At 40.5% G+C, this 22,336-nt stretch overlaps 1 protein-coding gene across 1 annotated transcript in view; it reads left to right on the top strand.

Moving 5' to 3' along the window:
- Nucleotides 1-3,733: 3,733 nt before the first annotated feature.
- Sytbeta (Synaptotagmin beta) overlaps nt 3,734-22,336 on the top strand; it is a 53,286-nt gene continuing 34,683 nt past the window's right edge. Inside the window, exon 1 of the mRNA XM_076903968.1 lies at nt 3,734-4,008. Coding sequence (XP_076760083.1) covers nt 3,742-4,008 — 267 coding nt within the window. The 5' untranslated portion in view covers nt 3,734-3,741. The remainder of the gene's footprint in view (nt 4,009-22,336) is intronic.

Raw genomic sequence — 22,336 nt, 5'->3', positions numbered from 1 at the left:
TATCTCTGTGATACACAGTGAAATTTTATCGTATTATTCTTTGATATTGATATATAGAGAAATTTTATCCTATTATGGAATTAATTCGTAAAATATAATTTGATATTATAAAGTGTTCGTGTGTAAAAATATATATACTTGATAAATATACGATAATTATAATAAAAAAACTGGTATTGATAATAGCAAATGACTAGAAGTCACTGTTATTTAGTGACTCTCGAGGTAGCACGGTTTTACGCTCGGAAAAAAAGCCCTTACTTGGTTTTCATTCGTCTCCACTTTGCTTTTATTCATTCTCACCCTCTGTTGGGCAAAAACGTAGCCAGCGGATTGGCTGAGCGCTCGTCATCAGGAATTTCCCGATAGGCGATTGTTCTTTACGACCCACGCTTTCACATTTATTGCTCTCCTCTGGTTACAATTCTGGAAGCCGCGTATTTCCTTCAAGCCAGCATTCTCATAAAATTACTCGATTCTACGGTATTATAATTTACATTGAAACGGCAGCGGTCGTTCGTAAATTAAATTCGTCCTAATTGGTTAGCACCAACGTCGTTCGCAAATAATTGTAACTCTCTAGGGAATAATAAAACCGGTTATCTTTTAATTTCATTTTCAATCGCAGCCACGATTTTAATCGAATCCTTAAAAAATATTTACCGACTCGTTATATCGTTACAACGGGAACTAATTTAAATGCAATTACAACGATGCGGAGATAATAACAATTTAATGGCCTAGTCGCACGGAAAGGGGAACGAAATAGCTTTTAACGCGTGTTTACAATTTTTTTCCCTCACATGTTTGTCTACAAATTGAATTTCCACTTGCGCAAACTTCTCGCTGAAAGTTTTTAATGACAAATTCCAACTTTCTCGCTGAACGGATTCTCATCGAAAACGTAAATGTTTTCATTTGCAATTGACTCTGCACTATATTTCTCGTGCCTTCGATCTTCAATTGGTTTTTAGAATTCAGAAAAGAACGATCGATCTATTCCTTTACTCGCCTCGCAGGGAGAATATGTATTTGTCTACATCTGTTATGAAACCAGGAGCTGTTTTGATTGGTCATTTATTTGGCTAACCATCGTCTAGATCAAGGAAAATGTTAACATGGCAAATATTCTGGGAATGCGGATAACTTCTACTGTAATTTTCTTTAATCGCGATTAATTTCACTTTTTTATCAGTTTATCTAGAAAATTATTTTCGAAAGTCCTTAAAGTTATTTATTACTTCGTCAGAAAGGGCATGATTATTACGATAGAATTAACAATTAGATACTGATTTAATATATAACGAACGATCTTAAAATATCCTTGCACCCTATGCCTCGTAGTCTCCCTTGTTGGTGCTGAAAAAAGTGGGTTAAACATTTGAAAATATCCACGCTGTTCTTCAAAATAATCCTGTATTTACCACCGTGTATCGTATCGATTTTACCAGCTTCTCGTTTGCGAATTTATTTGCCACGCAGAAACGAAACAATGAAATCCAATTAGAAAACGTATGAGCGAATACCAATACTTTTTGCAGCCACTGAAACTGCTTTATGGCACTGATAAATGTATCACGTTTCTTGTGTAGACGATAAATGATTCTTGAAAAATCGAAACAAGACTGGATCAGCTAGCGAGCCGTGTCTTAGGCAGTTTAACTAGCCGCACACGGTTCGCAGGTCGTTCGGTCGGGTCGATTAACAGACAGTATCAGCCGCGGCGATTTATCACCGTGAAATATCGCCCGTCCTGTCCACTCTGTCATGCATTACACGCGACGTTACATTTTAATGCGACCCACGATAGGCGCCACTGAAATCATTGCCTCGTTGTCAACGCAAAAACGATGGCGAACCCTGTTAGAACGCTTTATCGATCGCTGGATCGATGCCCACTATCGTATGCATGGTACTCGTACCATTCACTCGGCTGGTTCGTGCCATTTTACTCGAGGCGAAAAATAACTGTACGCTCAGGTGGAAAGTGTGGAACGGTTAAAAAAAGAAAGAAAGTGGCATCGAGTACTTTTTGTGCATTTAATGTTACCCTTTCGATAATCTTTTCATCGATAATTGCGAGACGAACGATGTGGCAAGGGAAATATGACTGCGGATTCTCGAGATTTAAGTCACAACGAGTTTACAATGATTTTCGTGATCGTAATTGGTTCTTACATCTTTAGAACCACTCCATAGAGAACTAATATGATTTTCATAATTTTTCAGGAACAGATCGACACGTATTAAATCAGGGAGCTTGTTAAGAATCTTCAAAATTGTTTATTCTTTGATACTCCTTATATCGTAAATTCATGTTCCTTAATCTCTCTCGTTTTGAGTCTGACATTTGTAATGAAATCAACGAAACAATGATTTCATCTTGTAGTTGTACGATTTTACTTGTGTCTTCTTTTTTTCTTACACACGTTTTTCGGTTACACGAAAAAATGGAGGACAGCATAAAACAGGGTGGCTCGCATAAGTCGAAGTCGTTGGATCGTTGGTCGTTTTCGCTCTCGTCTCCTCGTTAAATGCATCGTAAACCTGAGCGTAACGCAACTGCTACGGCAAAATCGTATTAAGTCTTCTTATTTTTTTTTTCTTTTTTTACCTCGCCCTTTTTCTGACGCCTTGTCGGCGTCGGATAATAAACTTTGACCTTTAAGGGTGGGAATTTTTCAGCAAATCCGTCCTACATTCAGTCTTTTCTGGTACAGGTTTATTAAAGTGACCGACGAGCATTCATACGGTATTAGAAGTTGCGTGTAATACGTGCGAGATTAAAACTGTATCTTGAAACAAAAACAATTAACGTCGACGAGGTAACTTTTGAGTTATGAGTCTGGGAGAAGATGAAGCAAAGTTTTATCATGGTTTTTGAAAAGTTAGATATTTATGCAGGATAAATTTAATAAACATTGTAGTTCCTGCGATAAAAATCTTGGAAGATAAGCTTTCCAATCACAAGTACACGAGTGTCTGACTATAAAGTGTTCGTATCACTGCGAACAAAGTTTGCGCTTCCACTGAAAATATCTTCCGTATTTTAAGGTGTGCAAATTATTGGAGAAAATAATGAACGATATTTCTCTCAAACGTGATAGACTAGAGTAAAGTCGTGGGGGTTATTTTATAGCGATTAAATTAATAGCAAGCTAATGCAGACTTTAAGCAAAAAAACTGTGTAATCTCGAGCACCCTGACCTATACTTAATTCAATTGGAAATTACAGTCAATATTTTGCATACCTTCTTGTCATCCTACACTGTATGTACTAGCATCATTTTGCCTCTGACATTATGCATGGATATGAATTTCTGACGTACACGCGCGATCAATTAAGTAAACATTAAAAGCAACCGTTGCTTCCTGTTGGAACTTCTACGGAACTCGTATCGCGAGCTAATAAATAAAACAATGTGCAACATGGTATATTTCAAATAGAAATCCTCTGCAAATACAGTAAATTTCAATGCGAGCACCGACGAATTTCTAAGGAGAAAGGAAAGAAGAGAAACGACGTGGAAAAGGGTGAAAAGAAAAATAAAATAACAGGGTACAATGAGAATAATCTAATCATGGTCGTGTTTGAAATTTCCCTTCTGATGTAATGGAACCGACCTTTTTCAGACCCAAGGCTGGTGGAGGGCAGGCTAACTCGTCGTGACAATTCTGCGAAGAAAAAGAAGCGAGAGCCAGGCAAGCACCAAGGGGTAGGGAAGAGGAGGGCGAGGGAATATGGTTTCCTCTGCGATCTTTGGGGCGGCCACTGGCACTGGTTTGGCCCTGGTCGTGGCGATGACGATAGTAGTCTATCGATATTACGCGGTGAAACGAAAGGGAAAATACTGGAGCAATCTAGATCGTTGGCCGGATCCACCGAGCACGAAAAGGCCGGAAGGGCGCCAGGAAGACTGTCCTCAGCATTGCCACGACTCGTCGGCCTCGCACGTGCTCAATTGCTGGCGGAAACAGCAGAAGAATTACTACGCTGTGCAAACTGCGGTATGTACGAGATGGTTTTGTTATTGCACGAATTCATTTTCTTGCTCGGAAAGCTCTTTCGTCCCCACATAATACCACTTGTTACATAAACTGGATAGTTGCTTGAGAAAGCATACACCACTTCGTTCGGGGAAATTAAAAACCACTCTCATTTTGCGGAAAATATCGTGCACGTAAAGAATGTAATTATACATTCCCTCCGTGCGTTTACTGTTCGCAAAAAAATACTTGCGAGCGCGATAACGGGATAAGTCTGTACGTTAAATTGTAGCATCTGAGAGATTACAAGTTGCCAGCTCACTAAAGCGGCCAATTTATTAGAGCAATTTCCACGGTAGCTGATATAATTCAGATTCATACTGATCGCGTATCGAGACCATCGTTGATACTGAGTTGAAAGGTTGGCTGTGCGTTTAATGCGAGTTTAGATTAACTGATACGTCCTCGTGCCACGCGAAAGTAACTTCCCTCTAACTTATAGTTAATGTGCACGTTCAGAATGTATCAAAAAGAGATTTCAGTTCTCGAAGTTTACACAATCTAATCTTATTTCGAACGTTCGCTTATCACGGAACGAAATCTCTGAAAATAATTTTAGCGTTTTTTATTAATAATTTAGCAGGACGTTTGTTTTTTACACTACCGTGCGATAAGTGTCTGAAAACATTTAGAAATTCAATTTTACCGTAACTTCCGTAATTACCTAAACGAGATTTACTAACCACGCAAAGTTCTAAGTAGATAAGCACTGTAACTGGTCAGACACGACGGTCCACAGAACGATACGATTTTAATCTCCTTTTCTGTTTAAAATTATCACTTCTGCCACTGTTTTTTATATATTCGCATAAAATTATTTTGTCGTCTAATTCTTTCGTTAACTGTCAATAACATACGAAAAAGTGAGACGTTGTTAATGATTTTATAAATGCATAAAACAGACGGCAAGAGTACCAATAGAATTTCGCCAATACGTAATATTAATTTCCTCGCAATTTTTCATTTAATTATTGATCTATGAATTGCAATGTTTTAATTGTCCAACGACTAGTTAAAGTTTTATCAAACTTATCGATTGATACGTGAATAATGGATCTACCTTAATGACACCGGAGTTTGTTCGCCTTTAATTCGCATAGATCACCCAACAGGCTAAACAATAGCCATCAATTAGCGGCCTACTCAGTATTAATGAACCACTGTCAATATACTTCAAACCATCTCAAACCGTTATGTAATTACTGAACTATTTGTATTAGGGTTAATAGCGTCCGTCGCTGGTTTCTGCACAGTAATTACCCTTACTCTTTACTCGGAACACACACGTGCATTACAGCTGGCCATTGTCCAACCCTAACATGTTGATTCAATCTATAAAAAGGTGGCGCGTGTCCATATTTTCGTAGCTTCGTAACGCTGAAACATTCCAATTCGGATAATTAATGCGCGCAGAAAGTCGATAACGATCTACTATCGATGAGACAACGTGTCTCGTTAATTATTCAACTGCAGTTGGCAATTAATTTGCACAAATGGATTATTGGTGCGGTTCAGAGCTACAATGGTCTTCACGTCTTTCAATATTCGCCTCACAAAGATCAGAGGTAATCCAAACATAATTTCTATGCAAAGTATGCAAGCTACGCCGTGTTTTCTCGACTTCCATCGAGTTCTTCTTTCTTGAGCTATAACGTCCCATAGAAAAATTTTCCATTATACCAGATACAATGAGAAATACCTCTATCACTGTGCGTTCGACTCATTCACAAGTAAAGTTAGAATATATTATTAGTTTCGCACGGTTTTATAGCCACCATGGAATATACAGCTGACTGAAAGTAGTTGATCTTAGTATGGGTAGTAGTAAGAGCATGATATTAGTTCTTCTAGTGTGTATGACTAATGTTCTGGTGATACTACTGCTCAAGACCACAATCGAGGTTCAAGTTTTGCCAAGAGATAGAATAATCAACTAAGTATAAGGACAAGACCATTCATTGTACAGAAGATTGTATCCCATGTTCTGAATTACTGATGGTACAAGAGACCATCAGATCTGCAATGCCCTCTACACTTTAGAGCGGAAAATGTAGGAAAACGCATCCAATCCGGAAGCTGATAAGGTCAGATGTGATATCCTGTGAGTAGGACAATTTCACATCCAGGGTTTCTTGGTCTTGTAGAATGATCAATATTAGATTCAACGAACAATTCTTAATAATATAATTAGTGGTAAAGGTAAAAATTAGGTTAAATGGTATCACAGTTTATTATAACATCTGTAATTCAATGTAAAGTTCTCATGTCCTGAAAAGGGGTTGCAAAATTTTAAGTAGATCGCAAATAACTTAAATTTAACACGTAGTCCTTAGCATGATATCGTTTTCGAGGAATTGGTTCCTCGAAAACGTTACCAAGTACCCAGGTCCACCAACGAGGAGGTGACTACGCAGGGACCCAGCCCTATTGGCCCTAATCCCATCCACCCTCCATTACATATATGTGTTCTCGGCACAGAAGGTGCCGAGGACTGACTCTACTTCTAAATTTCAAACAACCGGAATCCATAATACATTCCCCAAAATCTAATATAGATTTTGGAAATTGCAGTATGGATTTTTGCGGGAGGGATGACGAGGAATGCCATTATCTTACCCAAAGTGAAGTTTGTAAAGTGAATCTACTGACACTTTTGAAAAACTAAAGTGTTCTACGGTACGATATTTAAGACGAAGACTCTTAGTAAAAATGGAAGTAAATTTATGTTAAACTAAAGTTAAGATAAGAAGCTAATTTGAAGAAATATAAAATTCGCGACGCGAGCAAAACGAACAAGTACCAATAAACCTGCGTTAGATTCTCGCGAGAGCATTCTAACCCGATGGTTCGTCACTAGTCACTAGGCGAACCATACCCGACGCGAATCGCGAACAAATTATGCCACGTCTTACGTCGAAACAATTGATACCACGCTCTCCCCAATGGTGAATGCGGGTACCATCAAGAATTCAGCGAGACTTAGCAGTAGGACGCATTGCCCAACGACAAGAACGAACTCCGTAGACCGCCCCAAGTCGTCTTACAGCAGGTCCGAAGACCCCAGCGACACGGGGTAGGAGCTACTCGGAACGAACCCGCGTGAGCGCGTCCAATGTACTAAGCCTATACCCAAGTCGAGTACCCAACGGGCGTACCAATCGACAAGGGCTGCGAAATCTCAATGGGCACCGAAAACCACATCAGTTTGATTGAGTATCGACTATTTTGCTGCGTGGTGATGGAAGACGAAATCTCGAACTAACAGAAAAGAAAAGAAAAGAAAAGGGAAGCTACGTGAAGCGATTTCACGCAGTACAAACTTAGAATGCTCAAGGGAGTATGTAACGCAAGTTTATCAGTACTGACTAAACGCGATCGTAAAAATGGCTATTTTTCATTTCGGATAAGAAAATGGATTTCTTTACAATTTTGTTACAATTGAGTTACAATTAAATTACTTAAATCTAAGTGCTTATAACTATGGGCGCACGCATCCCACGGCGATCCATCGGTGATCCAGCTGTGATCCAGCGTCGAATGTAGAAATTGAAATGAAGAAGGAACGAATTGTATTTCGAACCATCGAATGACGAGAACAACTTCGGAGAAAATACATTCGATCAATATAAAATCATTGATATAAAATCATATTAAAACTTAGAAGTGCAGAAATTAAAATAGAGTAGATATTAAGTGGACTTCCAATCATCAAACAATCCTCCGTCAAAAACAAACACCAAAGGCAGATAGAAATTACTACAGATCAAGCAGGATGGTTTTAAACGACCCTAATTCCAACTAATGGTGTTTAGAAAAAAATAATGAGAATAATTCCCGAATCAACTGAATAACATCGACCATAATTAAGATCAATTGAGATAATTTAGGGAGATCAGGATAGAAAGGATTCAGGTTATACATTTATAAAATTACATTATGTCAATGTACAGATATATTCATTAAAATTAACTTAAATTATTTGCAATCCAATTTAAAGCTTCAAAGTCCTGAAAAGGACTTGAGAGATTTATATTGTACTGCAAAGGACTCGATAGTAGAAATACCAGAGATTAAATTATTCTAATCTACTATAAAGTTAATGAAATAATAGTCAGATAATGAATTAAATACATGAAATAATGATAGTAAGTCTATGAAATCTTTCTACAAGACAGAAGTTGTAAATGGTAATCTTTTAACTGATTCTGATACTTTTAATATCGAGTTTACAACTAAACTTATATCTACGTGCGTAGTCCTTAGCTTGATATCGTTTTCAAGAGCGCAATCTCTTGAAAACGTTACCAAGGGCCCAGGTCCACCCCGTGGAGGTGACTACGCAGGGACCCATCCCTATGTCCCTAATCCCATCCACCCTCCATTACATTCAGGTGTTCTCGGTACAGAAGGTACCGAGGACTGACTCTACATCTAAATTTCAAACAATCGGAATCCACACTACATTCTCTAAAATCTATTATAGAACTTAGAAATTGTAGCATGGACTTTTGCGAAAGGAATGACGAGGAATGCCATTTTTTTATTCAAAGTGAAATATGTAAAGTGACTCTACTGACACTTTAGGAAAATTAAAGTGTTCTACGGTACGATATTTAAGATGATGACTTTTAGTAAAAATTCCGATAAAATTAAGTTAAATTAAAGTTAAGATGAGAAACTAACATCAAGTAAGAATGGAAATGAAATTCGCGACGCGAGCAAAACGAACAAGTACCAAATAAACCTGCGTTAGATTCTCGCGAGAGCATTCTAACCCGATGGTTCGTCACCAGTCACTAGGCGAACCATACCCGACGCGAATCGCGAACAAGTTATGCCACGTCTTACGTCGAAACAGTTGATACCACGCTCTCCCCAATGGTGAATGCGGGTACCATCAAGAATTCAGCGAGGCTTAGCATTAGGACGCATTGCCCAACGACAAGAACGAACTTCGCAGACCGCCCCAAGTCGTCTTACAGCAGGTCCGAAGACCCCAGCGACACGGGGTAGGAGCTACTCGGAACGAACCCGCGTGAGCGCGTCCACTGTGCTAAGCCTATACCCAAGTCGAGTACCCAACGGGCGTACCAATCGACAAGGGCTGCGAAATCTCAATGGGCACCGAAAACCACATCAGTTTGATTGAGTATCGACTATTTCGCTGCGTGGCAATGGAAGACGAAATCTCGAACTAACAGAAAAGAAAAGAAAAGAAAAGGGAAGCTACGTGAAGCGATTTCACGCAGTACAAACTTAGAATGCTCAAGGGAGTATGTAACGCAAGTTTATCGGTACTGACTAAACGCGATTGTAGAAATTGCTATTTTTCATTTCGGATAAGAAAATGGATTCCTTTACAATTTTGTTACAATTGAGTTACAATTAAATTACTTAAATCTAAGTGCTTATAACTATGGGCGCACGCATCCCACGGCGATCCATCGGTGATCCAGCTGTGATCCAGCGTCGAATGTAGAAATTGAAGTGAAGAAGGAACGAATTGGATTTCGAACCATCGAATGATGAGAACAACTTCGGAGAAAATACAATCGATCAATATAAAATCATTGATCAACTCATGTTAAAACTTAGAAGTGCAGAAATTAAAATAGAGTAGATATTAAGTGGACTTCCAATCATCAAACAACCCTCCGTCAAAAACAAACACCAAAGGCAGATAGAAATTACTACAGATCAAGCAGGATGGTTTTAAACGACCCTAATTCCAACTAATGGTGTTTAGAAAAAAATAATGAGAATAATTCCCGAATCAATTGAATAACATCGACCATAATTAAGATCAATTGAGATAATTTAGGGAGGTCAGGATAGAAGGGATTCAGGTTACACAGTTATAAAATTATATTATGTGAATGTACAAATATGTTCACTAAAATTAACTTAAATTATTTGCAATCCAATTTAAAGTTCCAAAGTCCTGAAAAGGACTCGAGACATTTAAATTGTACTGCAAAAGACTCGATACTAGAAACAGCAGTGATTAAATTATTCTAATATACTACAAAGTTAATGAAATAATAGTGGGATAATGAAATAAATAAATGAAATAATGATAGTAAATTTATGAAATCTTTCTACAAGACAAAAGTTGTAAATCGTAATCTATTAACTGATTCTGGTGGTTTTAGTATCGAGTTTACAACTATACTTATATCTACGTGCGTAGTCCTTAGCATGATATCGTTTTCGAAAGACCGGTCATTCGAAAACGTTACCAAGGACCCAGGCCCACCTCGTGGAGGTGACTACGCAGGGGCCCAATACTAAGAAATGACCGTATCAATGAAATATTTAAGTGCACTTACCAACTGATAATCCACCCTCCACTGGCGCCTCCACTTTCAGTCAACCTTCAGTAGCACCTCCACACCTTGTCAACCCTCAATCTCCAACGGTTGGTTTTGATCTTCGCACTACGGTGTTCAGCGACGAAAAGCTGGATCCATGCGTGCGCTACCCTTATATACTCTTCACTCTTCATGGTCTACTACCCTCCCCTACTCCCTGAGTTCCCTCACTACCTAAGTTTGTGGTGGGAGTTATGCATATATTGCCGCCTCTCATAATAAGTTATAATATTGGTAATATTAATATTTTTATTATAAATTAATGTATTTAACGAACCGTTATAGTAGCATACATAATTATTTGTTAATTTTATTTGATTTGAAGTTAGATTTGCACTCTTGTAAGATTTATTGTCCGTAAATCAGCAGATTCTAATTGAAAATTTAATGTTAGATTAAATCTTCGTCAGACTTAGACTGATATCGAATATATTTAGCTTAATTAACATCGCTATAATATATTACAATGGGTATACTTATTTGTCACATAATAATTCTGTTGCTCTCGCAAACAAGGTATATTTAACGTTTAATTTTAATTCTATCTAGTCAATACTAAATCGGTAATGTTGCAAATGATTCCAAAGTGTTTTCGGTGGATGGTTTGTCCCGTCCATTGTAAAGGGTAGTACCACTTGCGGGAAAATTTCCCTGGAAAATACCGACCCTGCAATGTCGGTAAGCGTTTCATGCAATCGATTTCCACGAGGAAAAGCTTGTTGCTCACGTGTAGATAAGGCAGTCTACTAGTTTCGAATACTGATAACACAAATTTCCTAGCTACGCTTACGTGATAACAAAACGTACTATCGCTTGATAATTTATCATAGATCATTTAATATCGACCACATTATACATCGATTCAACATTGAATCGATAATTCAAATTGCAGACCATAAATTAGTAGTCAATTTTAGATTAAAAATCGTTTTGGTCCCTTAACACATCTTTCTAATTTTTTCGTGTTTCGAGGCGTAGCATTGCACTGCATTTGATACTTTTATACTTCTCTTTTTAGTAACACGGAATAGAAACTTAAAGTAAGGTATAATAACGAAAAAGGATACCACGGAACTGGCGTGGAAACGACCGCCAAAGCAAGGAGTTTCCCAGCATTTCAAAGTGGAAACTCGTGTTTCCTAATTGTCAAAAAATAGAGTAGCAATTTACGCGAATGTCGCCCCAATTAATGTTCAAACTTCCCACGAACAATCGCTAATACGTGTCGCGCTTTCCATTTAATCTATGGAATAATTTCCCATTATGAACCTACTATTAAGACTTGTTCCGATGCCTAGCTGACTCGTGACCTTTTGTTCCTGCTTTTCATTTGGATAAATTTCATTCGATCAAATTCACTGGCAAAACGGCTCGTGGAAGCTCGATTAGAGAAACAAAAAGAGAGCCCTACAGGGAAATATATTCCGTCTCTTTTATTTTTCCTCTCGTTTTTTTTTTCTTCACGGATCGGAAAATTCACGTAGCTCAGCGTATAATTTAAATCTCCCTTATCGTGTCTACCTGTTTGCGCGCAGATACAGAAAACCCTCGTTCCAACCGGGAGTATAGCATCCGGCATTTGGATCGATACAGCGCTCTACAACCGCCGATAGAATTCGTGCCTTCGAAACGCTGCGAAACACGGCTCGCGAAAAGGCGCCACGCATTCTTCCTCCTCGCGTGGGCGAAACAGATTCGCGAATTTTTATTATCTCCGATCCGCACCAAGGCTCACCCCTCGATATTGCTTTTTAACGGTTTAACGAGTTTATCGGCGTAGAAAATTTACGAACTGTTCGCACCGAGTCGAACACGAGAAATAGATTGTAAATGCGGAATTCTACATTTTTTTTTTTACGATTTTGAATTCTTTTTTTTTTCTCAGCTGGAACGCATTTTCTACCATGCAAAGCTACGCGTACGATTTAATTAAAAACCACCCCCTTGATTAGAACGCATGGGTGCGTTACGAAATTTTTCTGATCACTCTATTTTCGTCAGTGAACTGTCGCGTACTACGTTTATGGTGTCCCGTGGAATTAACATTGTCGAAGCTGCCACGTTCTCAGGTATTAATAAAGAATCGCGAACAGGGGCGTAGCACGTACTCGTTCACATACGTGGACGGTTGTTTTATTGAGCGTAACTTCTTTTATCGCTTTACGATTCGGATCGTAACTCTGTTTCTGTAGTAATACGTTTACGGTTTCTAGGATAGCACGTGCCAATTTTACGATCCTGTTCCATGACTCAACAAGGAAATGATTAGAGGACTGGGTGGAATGATCTCGATACCGATTTGGGTAATGGACAGATGGGTTTTCTCGAGTAACCCTTCGATATTATTAGAGTCAGAATAGTGAACAAATAAATTCAGAGATGCACACACTGTGCACAGAGAACATTTATGGATAAATGTTTTTATGGATTCTTATTTAACAAGTAATCCTGAATAATTAGAGTAAAAATATTCCTCGTTTCGATTACAGTATTTAAAACTCAATTTTTTCATACAGGATGTGTTGGAATTGGGTCAACAATATTTTGCACGTTTTGCGAACCGTTTAAAACGAACGTACGCGCACGTGTATCCTGTGATAATGAGAATCCAACGAAATTGGTTACAGTAATTTATTATATCGAAGGAATTATCGGAAGACGAAAGCGGCAGCAATTCACACGACGTATATCTGTATTAACTGTTCCTACTGCATTCGAGGTTCGAATTAATTCAGGTGCTGCTAACCATTCAAGGAGGGAAATGTTATTCGAATCTGAATATCGAACTGTTACCAACGATTAATATTAATGGAGTAGCAAAAGTACCAACGCAGCGCTGATATTATTCATTATAATCAGAAGAAAGTGATCGTTCGCGGATTCGTAAAATCTCTAATTAAGACAGAAAGTAAAATTTCCTCGCGGATTATTCGACGAATTCTGCTTCATAATCAGGTTAATGTTCCTCTATCGTTAGCAGGGAGTTACTTGATTCTTGAAGCAGGAAGAAAACCTGGCTCACCGGAATTTGCATTTTAATTGGAGCTGGTGCTCTTTCCTAATCGGTGTGGAAAACAGCGACTTTCTGGAAGCATGTATAGACAACTCGAACGAGTAACCAAGTATCTAAGACTACGAAAAAAGCAAAAATTATTTTAACGTGCCCATCGAGATAATTAATCGTGCAAATGTAAAAATTAATCGACTACACTTCGAACTACTTTTCCAATGCTCTCGCATACTCGCAATCGGTCGTAATATCACAAAACCCTGCTAAATGCCTCTGTTAGAAAATGCGTTGACAACGAATCACGCGAGTCACTCCTTCGAACGATCCGAAGTTCGCAAGTAAAAGGAGAAAGTCGAAAGAAATTCTATGACGAACTTGGCTCCCGGATGACACGCTTCGAATCTACTTGGCGGTGTCCGTATTCCATAGAACTCGTCGCGAACTTCCATAACGTTCCCCGTTACCAACCACCGTTGCAGCAATGACGAGACAAACAAAACAATTCGTCCATGCATTTTTTAGAAACAAGTAGCTACGATCGATTTTCGTTTCCACTGATAAAATGCATTGAACGGAGTCAGGCTATCGTCGTCTGGAAAGGGGAACAATAGCTTCGTGGCAAAAAGGAAGAGATAAAGAGAGGATCATTCATTCGCTGAATTTTTACTAATATTAAAATAAGACTCCAAGTGAAATGACACGTTTCACATTTACTATCGACTTGCATTGCAATTCGCTAATGCGATAAAGGAAAATTTTTACACAAACTTCTGCAGTCTCCATCTGGATCTAGCAACGATAAAAGTGCGTTTGAAATTTCAGCTGCTGCGATAGTTTTTCTGGTAAAAAGAGAACCGCAACTATTCGCTGGACGATTTTTAATCTTAATTCTGAACATACTATAAATCAATCTTCAATATCTACGATGGAGTAGATTATAAAATACACATATATACAAAATAAAACTATCCTCTTCGCATCGGAAAAAAGCACATTTTCTTAATAAGATTGCGCAAGCAAAAGCCGCGCATCGATTATGAAGCATCGTTCGTTCTCTTGAAACTAATTAAATTTCCTGGTTTACGTAAAGAACCTGGCCAAAGATAACGATGCATAACTCGCATGCAACACGGTTATTCATCAAGATACACGATCCAGAGGATGCCAGCGATCTCTCGTTGCTCGTTGATATCGAACTCGCGTGAACTATAATACAAAAAAGGCTGCATTATTTAGCGGCGAGCGTATACTGATAGGTCGCGTGGAAAACGACTTTTTCTTGACGTTCGATCGATGAAAAGGAGCGACGGTTTCGGCGCACATGCACACGCACGCACACAGAGACGACATCTGTCCTCCACTCTCTCTTTCCGTCGCCTTTCGTATCGATCGATGGAAAGTTGAAAATGTAGATTGCGCCAGGGTGAGTGACGGAAGTTTCTCGTTTAAAATTCTATCCGTCGGGACAAGTTCAACGCAATACAATGATCTATAATGCAGTGGCGTAGCTGGGAACGAGCCGCGAGAGAAACGGGACGGGGGCTGCGCTTAGCGTGCACGAGTTGCACGCGGAACGCATTGTTGCGTTCGCGAAACGAATCGATTCGATGCCAGTCGCGTGTTTTCTTATTTCTTGGATCGATCGCTGGGATTCGAAGCGACGGGGAACGTAGGAAAACGGTGCGACAGTCGGACGAGGAAAGTCGCCGGAAATGAAATTCCGCTTGACAGATCACGGTGATTTTTAGGGAATCCCTGAAAGCTTGGGGAGAGGATTGAGAAGTGGCTCGTCAGAACGATCTGTTTGAAACGTGCTGTACTTATTTCGAGAGGCAGATTCTCCTCTGCAACAGCTCCCACCCCTTTAATTCTGAATTCCTTCAGAGTCATAAATATGCAGATTCACTGCTCAGACGTGCACGCGAGTTGATTTTTTTTTTTTACCACCGAATAAATAAATTAAAAAGCTTGTACATATTCAAAGAGGAAAGTGTACGCCTGTCTGTATTGCTGCACGTGGAAGTGGCGAGGTTGAATAGACTGTGTAGAGCGTAAAGCAAGTAGTAGATACCCGTGTAGTCAGACAACGTGCGCTCGATACGAGACGAGCCGTGCCGTTCGATTGTTTTGAATAAGTGAAGTGTTTTAAGCGTTACCTCGAGTAAACAGTTAATCAGATTTCGGGGGATATTAAAAGCCTGGAAATTTAGTCGAAGTTTCTTGCGAGATTCTTAAGCAACATCCTCGGCTACAGTCTTAAGAGGATTATAAAGTCTTTGTGTGACACTGGGAGCTTGAGATCGTGCCGTTTACCAAGGTGATTATATCGACAATATTAATGCGTTCTTAACCAAAGGTCCATAGAAGAATACCAAACGAACTTGTGTAGTAAGTTCTAAATCTAATCAAGCAGCCTAAAAACTGTGACAAACCTATATTTCTTCTGTAAATTAATTCAATTTAACCTCACAATTAACTATGATTGAAGCATGTTACAATTAACAGACAGGATGCGAATATTTAAGATACGTTCAATAACAATTTTTTTATTCCATGTCATCGCTGTATCGATTGTTCAATAGCACCATCGTAGATCTTTTGCATAATCAAAACGAGAGATGAAGATTCAAACAAGAATGCCAACCGAAATGACGCGAGAGTCGATTATGAAGTTATCTCAACAGAGGGCTACTTCCGTCTCGACCGTTGCGCTCAGGAGTCTCCTCGGGTCAGCCCCGGAAGTGGTAGGTTCGCGTTCGCTGCGGTGTCGCTTGAAAAATCGTTTAAACTCATCATGTACCCGCGATAAGTGGCTCGCGAAATTGGTAATAACTTCTCCGGGGAAATTTTCAAATCGCCCACTACCGCCACTAGCGTCTGTAATTTCCCCGCGAAATTTAATAACTTTGCCACTGTTATAAGCGCGGTCGGGACGAACGGTGGAGACGCGACCTTCTCGTTTAGCTGGAGAAGACGGTCGATTCCATGCCTTGACCTTGGATCACTCAGTCTATGCAGAAAATGAAATTTTCTTCCTGTTTCGCTGGGCGAGATTAAAAGTCGCAGGAAGGGCTTGCATGTTCATGCTGAAGCATTCAATATGTGACGGCTTTGTTCTTGGCTCTCAAAGGAAACGGAATTGGTGACACTGGTTGGGGAAATTTTTTGTTGCTCTACAACTTTTTTATCGATGTTAATAGAAGACGATAGAAATATTGTATTAACATAGCAAATGCATCTCATTGTATACGTTTGCGAGTATTACTTTAAGAATTTTCTCATTCATTTCTTTTTAAATTAATCAGAGAAATCTAGTTAAGATTAAAAACCGATGCGCGTCACTGTATATTAACTAGTTCTGACCAGGTCCTCGGTTTTATATTTTTGATGACTTAGTGTGTCAGTAAGGGAATTAAACTCGCATTATTTTCAGGGATAATGAATACCACCGGTGATAAATTAATGAACATAAGCGCGTGATTAAATGTGCATTGGAAGCGCGGTAATGCGTGATAAATTGTAAAACTTTCAGCAAGGGCCACTGTTAATAGCCGAAAATAAATCGGATAAGATAAATGAGCGTTTCTTTTTTTCTCGAGTAATACTTTATCGCAAATGTCTCTCGAGCTATATAATATTCGCGATAACAATTTCGTATCTGAAATGAAACGAAAAACTTTATCGAATGATAACGCTGTTGAGAAAGAAAATGTTTTATCTAAATTACAGCCCCTCGATGTGCAAAAGCCACGCGCTTCTGGCGCAACGCGATAAAGGATTGATTTTTGCCCTAATCTGGCGGCAGCTAGTTCAAATTGGTCGTGGAAACGAGCACCATTTCGCATTTACATTTCGACTTAAGCAGATTACACCGCGTGATAGACATTCATAAAGGTGAGTCGCGCTACATAGGCGACCCCTCGGCCACGAAAGTAGCACGGCTCGTAGAAAAGTCAGACCGGGTATTAAACGTAATCTTCAGCCGGTCGATTAGTTTGAATGGTTCGCCTCGTCGAAAGACGTTGATCGTCTCCGTCCATGGAAACGAGAAACACTAATACCAGTTAACGTCGCGTACATCATACGACAATTGTACGACTCGTAGACATTCCACGTTATTTACATCGAACGAATAAAATCAGGACGTCCTACGTTCCTCGTTGAATGCTGTACGACGATCTACCACTTCCTTTCTTCTTCGATCTCGCCAGTGCATCGGCCATAGCGTTCCCTGGCATGGCAACCGAAACTGGGCGCTCTCAGCATCGAACGGTGTTCTCGATGCATTAGAATTTCCGGCAGTCGGAAGGTCGTGGCGAAAGCGAGGAGCAGAAAGAGAACTAGACTGGCTGTAGAAAGTACTGCGCGAGGTTATGTGAATAAATAGACGAAGACGCGAATAAATAGATAGAGATTTTCACGGATACGGTAGTTCCGTGCGAGGGAGGATTGGCGAGGGCCAGAAACGCGGAAGGAAAAACTGAAAGGGGGAGTAGAGCGTTAAGGGTGAAACTTCGAGGGGCGTACGTGAAGTGGAACAAGGTAAAAGCAACTGGTGAAAGAAAAGGAGGGAAGGTTGCGTCCTGATACGAGGAGAAGGGAAGGTCGAAGGAAAGGTGGTGGCTGGAGGGGGAAAAAGGGTCGAGGAGGATTCCAGGAGCGTATCGAAGGGGAGAGTAACCTGTTGCGGCGCACGCATACTCCCTCTCTGTCCTTTTTCGTCTCCCGCAACGGCTCACCCATCACACGTACACGCGAGAACGCACACAATGTTGAGCAACGGGGCAAACACTTGTACATCACCAGTAGCCTCGTCCTCGTCGCGAGCGCGGGGCGCGTACATCGTTTCGTCTCTGTCTACCTCGTCGATGAGCACCACCGTTCACCCTACCAACGGGACCAACCACCACCCCCTGGCTCTCCGGCTGCGATCCACGAATCGCCGTTTTCTGGTGGCACACGAACCCTGGCGTAGGGAGAGCGCGTACACGGTCGAGAGTAGTTTAGTCGGAGCCAGGCCACTACGCCAACAGAGTCGACGACGACTCCTCTGTATAACAAATAACGTCTAGGAAACACGTATTTAGAGTGGCGATAGATCGTGCATACAGAAACGATTGTATATACGTGGTGAACGACGAATAGACGAGGAGAGACGGAGAAGCGATGTCCTCAACTCGATAAAAGGAGGTCCAGTAGCTGTTCCATCGGTTGATGTTCTGTCCAGTTGATCCGGTAAATTGTTTGTCAGTAATAGTTAACTCGTTTCACGACGTTCGATCGCGAGAATTGGACGAGCTTCAATCAACTATTCCGCGTCCTGCGAAGCCGCGTCGCGGCAAGTAGTACGAGTGGCTGTTTGATCAGACGACCCTGCTCGTGCTCCTTTGATCCGATTTCAAAAGTTTCAAGCTGCGACTCGTGTTGTCCCATTGTCGAACGCTTTCTTCTTGACAGGATTCATCGGTTGATTCCGTTTTTTGTTTAATATCTTGTTGGTGCTGGTAATAAGTGCGGAACCCCCCTTTTCGATTCTCGTTCGGTGGTACGAGACGTCTTTGGGCGGACGAACGTTGAACGTTGAACAACGCCAGTGCCGAAAATCGAACGAGAGGTTACTGAACGGCGGATCCTGTCGGTGGTTAGTGCTCGACTCGATACAACGCGTCATAATTGTACAATGGAATGCTCGAACGTTTTACTCGGTCGCGCTTGACGCGTTGAATTAATTGTGATCTCCGGTGCGGCGGAGAGATGGGTCAAAGGAACGCGATGTTCGTTCGTCCACGAAATACACACGTACAGAGTGAGTGAGTGAGTGAGTGAGTGAGTGGGAGAGAGTGACAGAGAGTACGACAGAGTAAGAGTGAGAGAGTGAAGCACGAATGAAATTCGTAACACAGAGCTGCGTTTCAGTCGGCTTTGCTGAAATTCTAGCTTAGATCGAGTGTCAAAGGAAATTGTTGGCATATTCGTCTCGAAAGTTATCGGCGTCTTCTCTCGAATCTCTCGATACTTAAAACGTAACAATATTTTTATAAACATTGCCACGAACATCACTTTAACCCAGAGAAAAGCAGCATTGAATATCGCACTGAATTACCTTACTATTTAATAGCAATACTCAATTCATTGCAAACGAACAGGGTGAAGTTTGTGTTCAAAGAGAAGAAAATTTTTGTATGTACACAGTGCGTCACGATTTCATAGATGTATTCATGAAAGTTCTTCGAGAGCACTTAGAAGAATCGAAGTGGATTCTATCAGAATGTGTAATGATACGATCATTTAATTAAGAATTGGGTCTCTTCTATGTATTTGTTGTTTCATATATAGTCAACTATTCGGTATCTTTCTCGCTGTGTCACGTAGCGATTGCTCTTCCTTTCCGTTGGGATGTTTCTCGACCTCGAACATTGATCTCTCGGTCCACGAGGCTAGCGGTAATTGTTAAAGAACACCCGCACACAGGTGCGAGAGGGTGACTTCGCTGCGGAAGGCGGTAGAACAGGAGCAACAATTAGGGTAAATATCGATTCCGACCAGGTGGTCTGATCGGCCTCACCATTCTCTACTCCCTAACACTTTCAACTTCGTTTGCTACTCCCATTTGTTTCTTGGACCTTCCAATTGTTCGTTATTTTTCAACGATCGATACTTCAATATTCTTCATCGCGTTCACGGTGGTACATTTACGTGTACAACGACACGTGTGTTTTAATCGATGACCGATAATATTTTTCTTTCGACTATTTTAAGAGAAATGGAATTATTAAATTATTATGTCTGATCGTCAGTATTAATAGAACACATAGATTTTCGTGAAAGAACATTGCACGAGTTTAAGTTTCGAATTAACTTTCCGTAGATTCCTTTAACGCGGAAAGTTGTGCAATGAATTTTGCAAATGACATTCGAAGAACTTAAATAGTCGTACTTTTCCCGAAGCATTATTTCTAAGGAAATTTCTTATTCCTTAATGCGTATTCCATTCTTTGGGGCCACATTTTCGAGCCACAGGGTTGAATTGAATTTAGCGAAGTATACGGCATTGTTATGCGTTGTAAAATATAATAACCGCGATAACTACGTTAATTGGAATGAAACTTGCCAATGTAATAAAGTGTAGTAATAATTACAGGAACGAGTGTAGTTTGATAGAAAGTTATTGCAATTTACAATCTCCTCGGAGGTTAATGGCTGAAATAACGTAGTATATTTAAAAGTTCGATAATAGATTGTTTAAATTTTGTCTAAGTTTTACAGCGTACAGCGTAACATTGTTCAGTGTTAATTTCTTATTAAAATTGCTAACTTTCTTAGTATATTAAAAATGATGGCTAGACTTTCGAAACACGGATACATATTTTATTACACACATAGTATTTTTTATAAATCCTGTTAGAAAACTTTTGCTCTTCAAAGGAATTTATTGACCTCGGCTATTTAAAGGACAATTACCTCCGGTTCTCCTCGAACGCTTTATTCAACAGGATTTGAAAATCAAAATATCTCACGCGTCAGATAATTCATGGTACATTTCTCTGTTTGAAAGAAATGTTATCGATCTCGATTACCGAAAGAGGAATTACTTTCCCCTCGCATTCAGCTTCTGGTTTCCATTACCTTTTTCACGTCTAACCCTCGAGAAGAAAATAATCTCTCCTCCACTATCCGATCGCTGTAACTCGGAGAGAGAGAGAAAAAAATCCCTTTAACCCCCGCGTTTGAAATGTCCACACATAAAAAGCGCCATTAGAGCGGTTTATCCTGGCCAATCGATAGCGTTGAACGAGGAACGTACGAAGTCGTCAGCTTCGTCCATCGCAACTCCGCCCCGATTCAGCCAGTCGGGTTCGCTTGTATAATTAAGAAACGTTGTTCCCGGGCTTACTCACCAGAGATGCAGGCTTGCGTGGAAAATGTATCCCCGAGCACGGTGTCCTCGATCCAAGTCTTTAGAGTATCATCATCCACCCCGTCCTCCATTTCTCTTACCCTGCCTCGCAAATTCACCCGCTTTAAGGTTAACCTAGTTGCATCAAAGGATACTGTTATCCTGCCGTTAAAAAATTTTATCTCGAATCTCGAACGAATCTCGCACGAACACATATATTATGTATATGAAGGGAGAGAGAGAGAGAGAAAGAGAGAGAGGGGGGTAAAGAAATATCGGAGGGCGACTGAACGGGCGGATATTTCTTCTCTTTCGGTCATCATCTTCCTTTGAGAGAACCGAAAGGAGAAGATCGGGACATGAAAAGGAAATGGGACACACTCGTGGAACACGGTCTTCGTCGCGGGAAAATCCTGCGAGAAAGCTAATTTAATCCAGCTCGTCGCGTTTCTTTCGAAAACCCCCCGCGCACGAGGGAAGCCTCGCGCTCAAGGTTGCCAGCTCGGAAGATTTAGAGGATTCCCGTTTCGCTAGAACGCTGGTCCTCGAGCGGAGAGAGGCTCAAGGAAGATCGATAATAACAGGGACCGGTGTCACTGGTAAAGATAACAGGATCCGTGCCGGTGTCCTTCGAGGGTTAACTGCGGCCACGGTGTCTCGTTAGTTAAGCTAATTAAAATATTTCGTGCCCAAGTTTTCTCTGAACGAGGGATGCACAGAAGCAACCGACCTGAGAGCTTGGTCGTAACCACTCTGGTGTCGACCTTCGCGTCCGACGATGCCGCCTCCTAGCTTTCTCTCGAGTCCGTGCATCCTTTTTCCAGGTGTCCGTCGCAGAGTTTGTCGCGCGACTAATACTGTTCAGGTATAGTGGTGGATGTCGACCAGCTTCTCGAATCGAGTTTTCTCCTTCGACCTTGCGTTTAGTGAAACATTAAAGTGGTAGAATTTTAATTTATGGCGATAAGATGGGGAAGAGAGGAGGATAGAGAGAGAGAGGAGGAGTATTCA

Source organism: Xylocopa sonorina, chromosome 11 (assembly GCF_050948175.1).
Source record: "Xylocopa sonorina isolate GNS202 chromosome 11, iyXylSono1_principal, whole genome shotgun sequence".
Taxonomy (NCBI): domain Eukaryota; kingdom Metazoa; phylum Arthropoda; class Insecta; order Hymenoptera; family Apidae; genus Xylocopa; species Xylocopa sonorina.
Note: the sequence above shows the minus strand (reverse complement) of the source record. Positions and strands in the feature narration are given on the sequence as shown.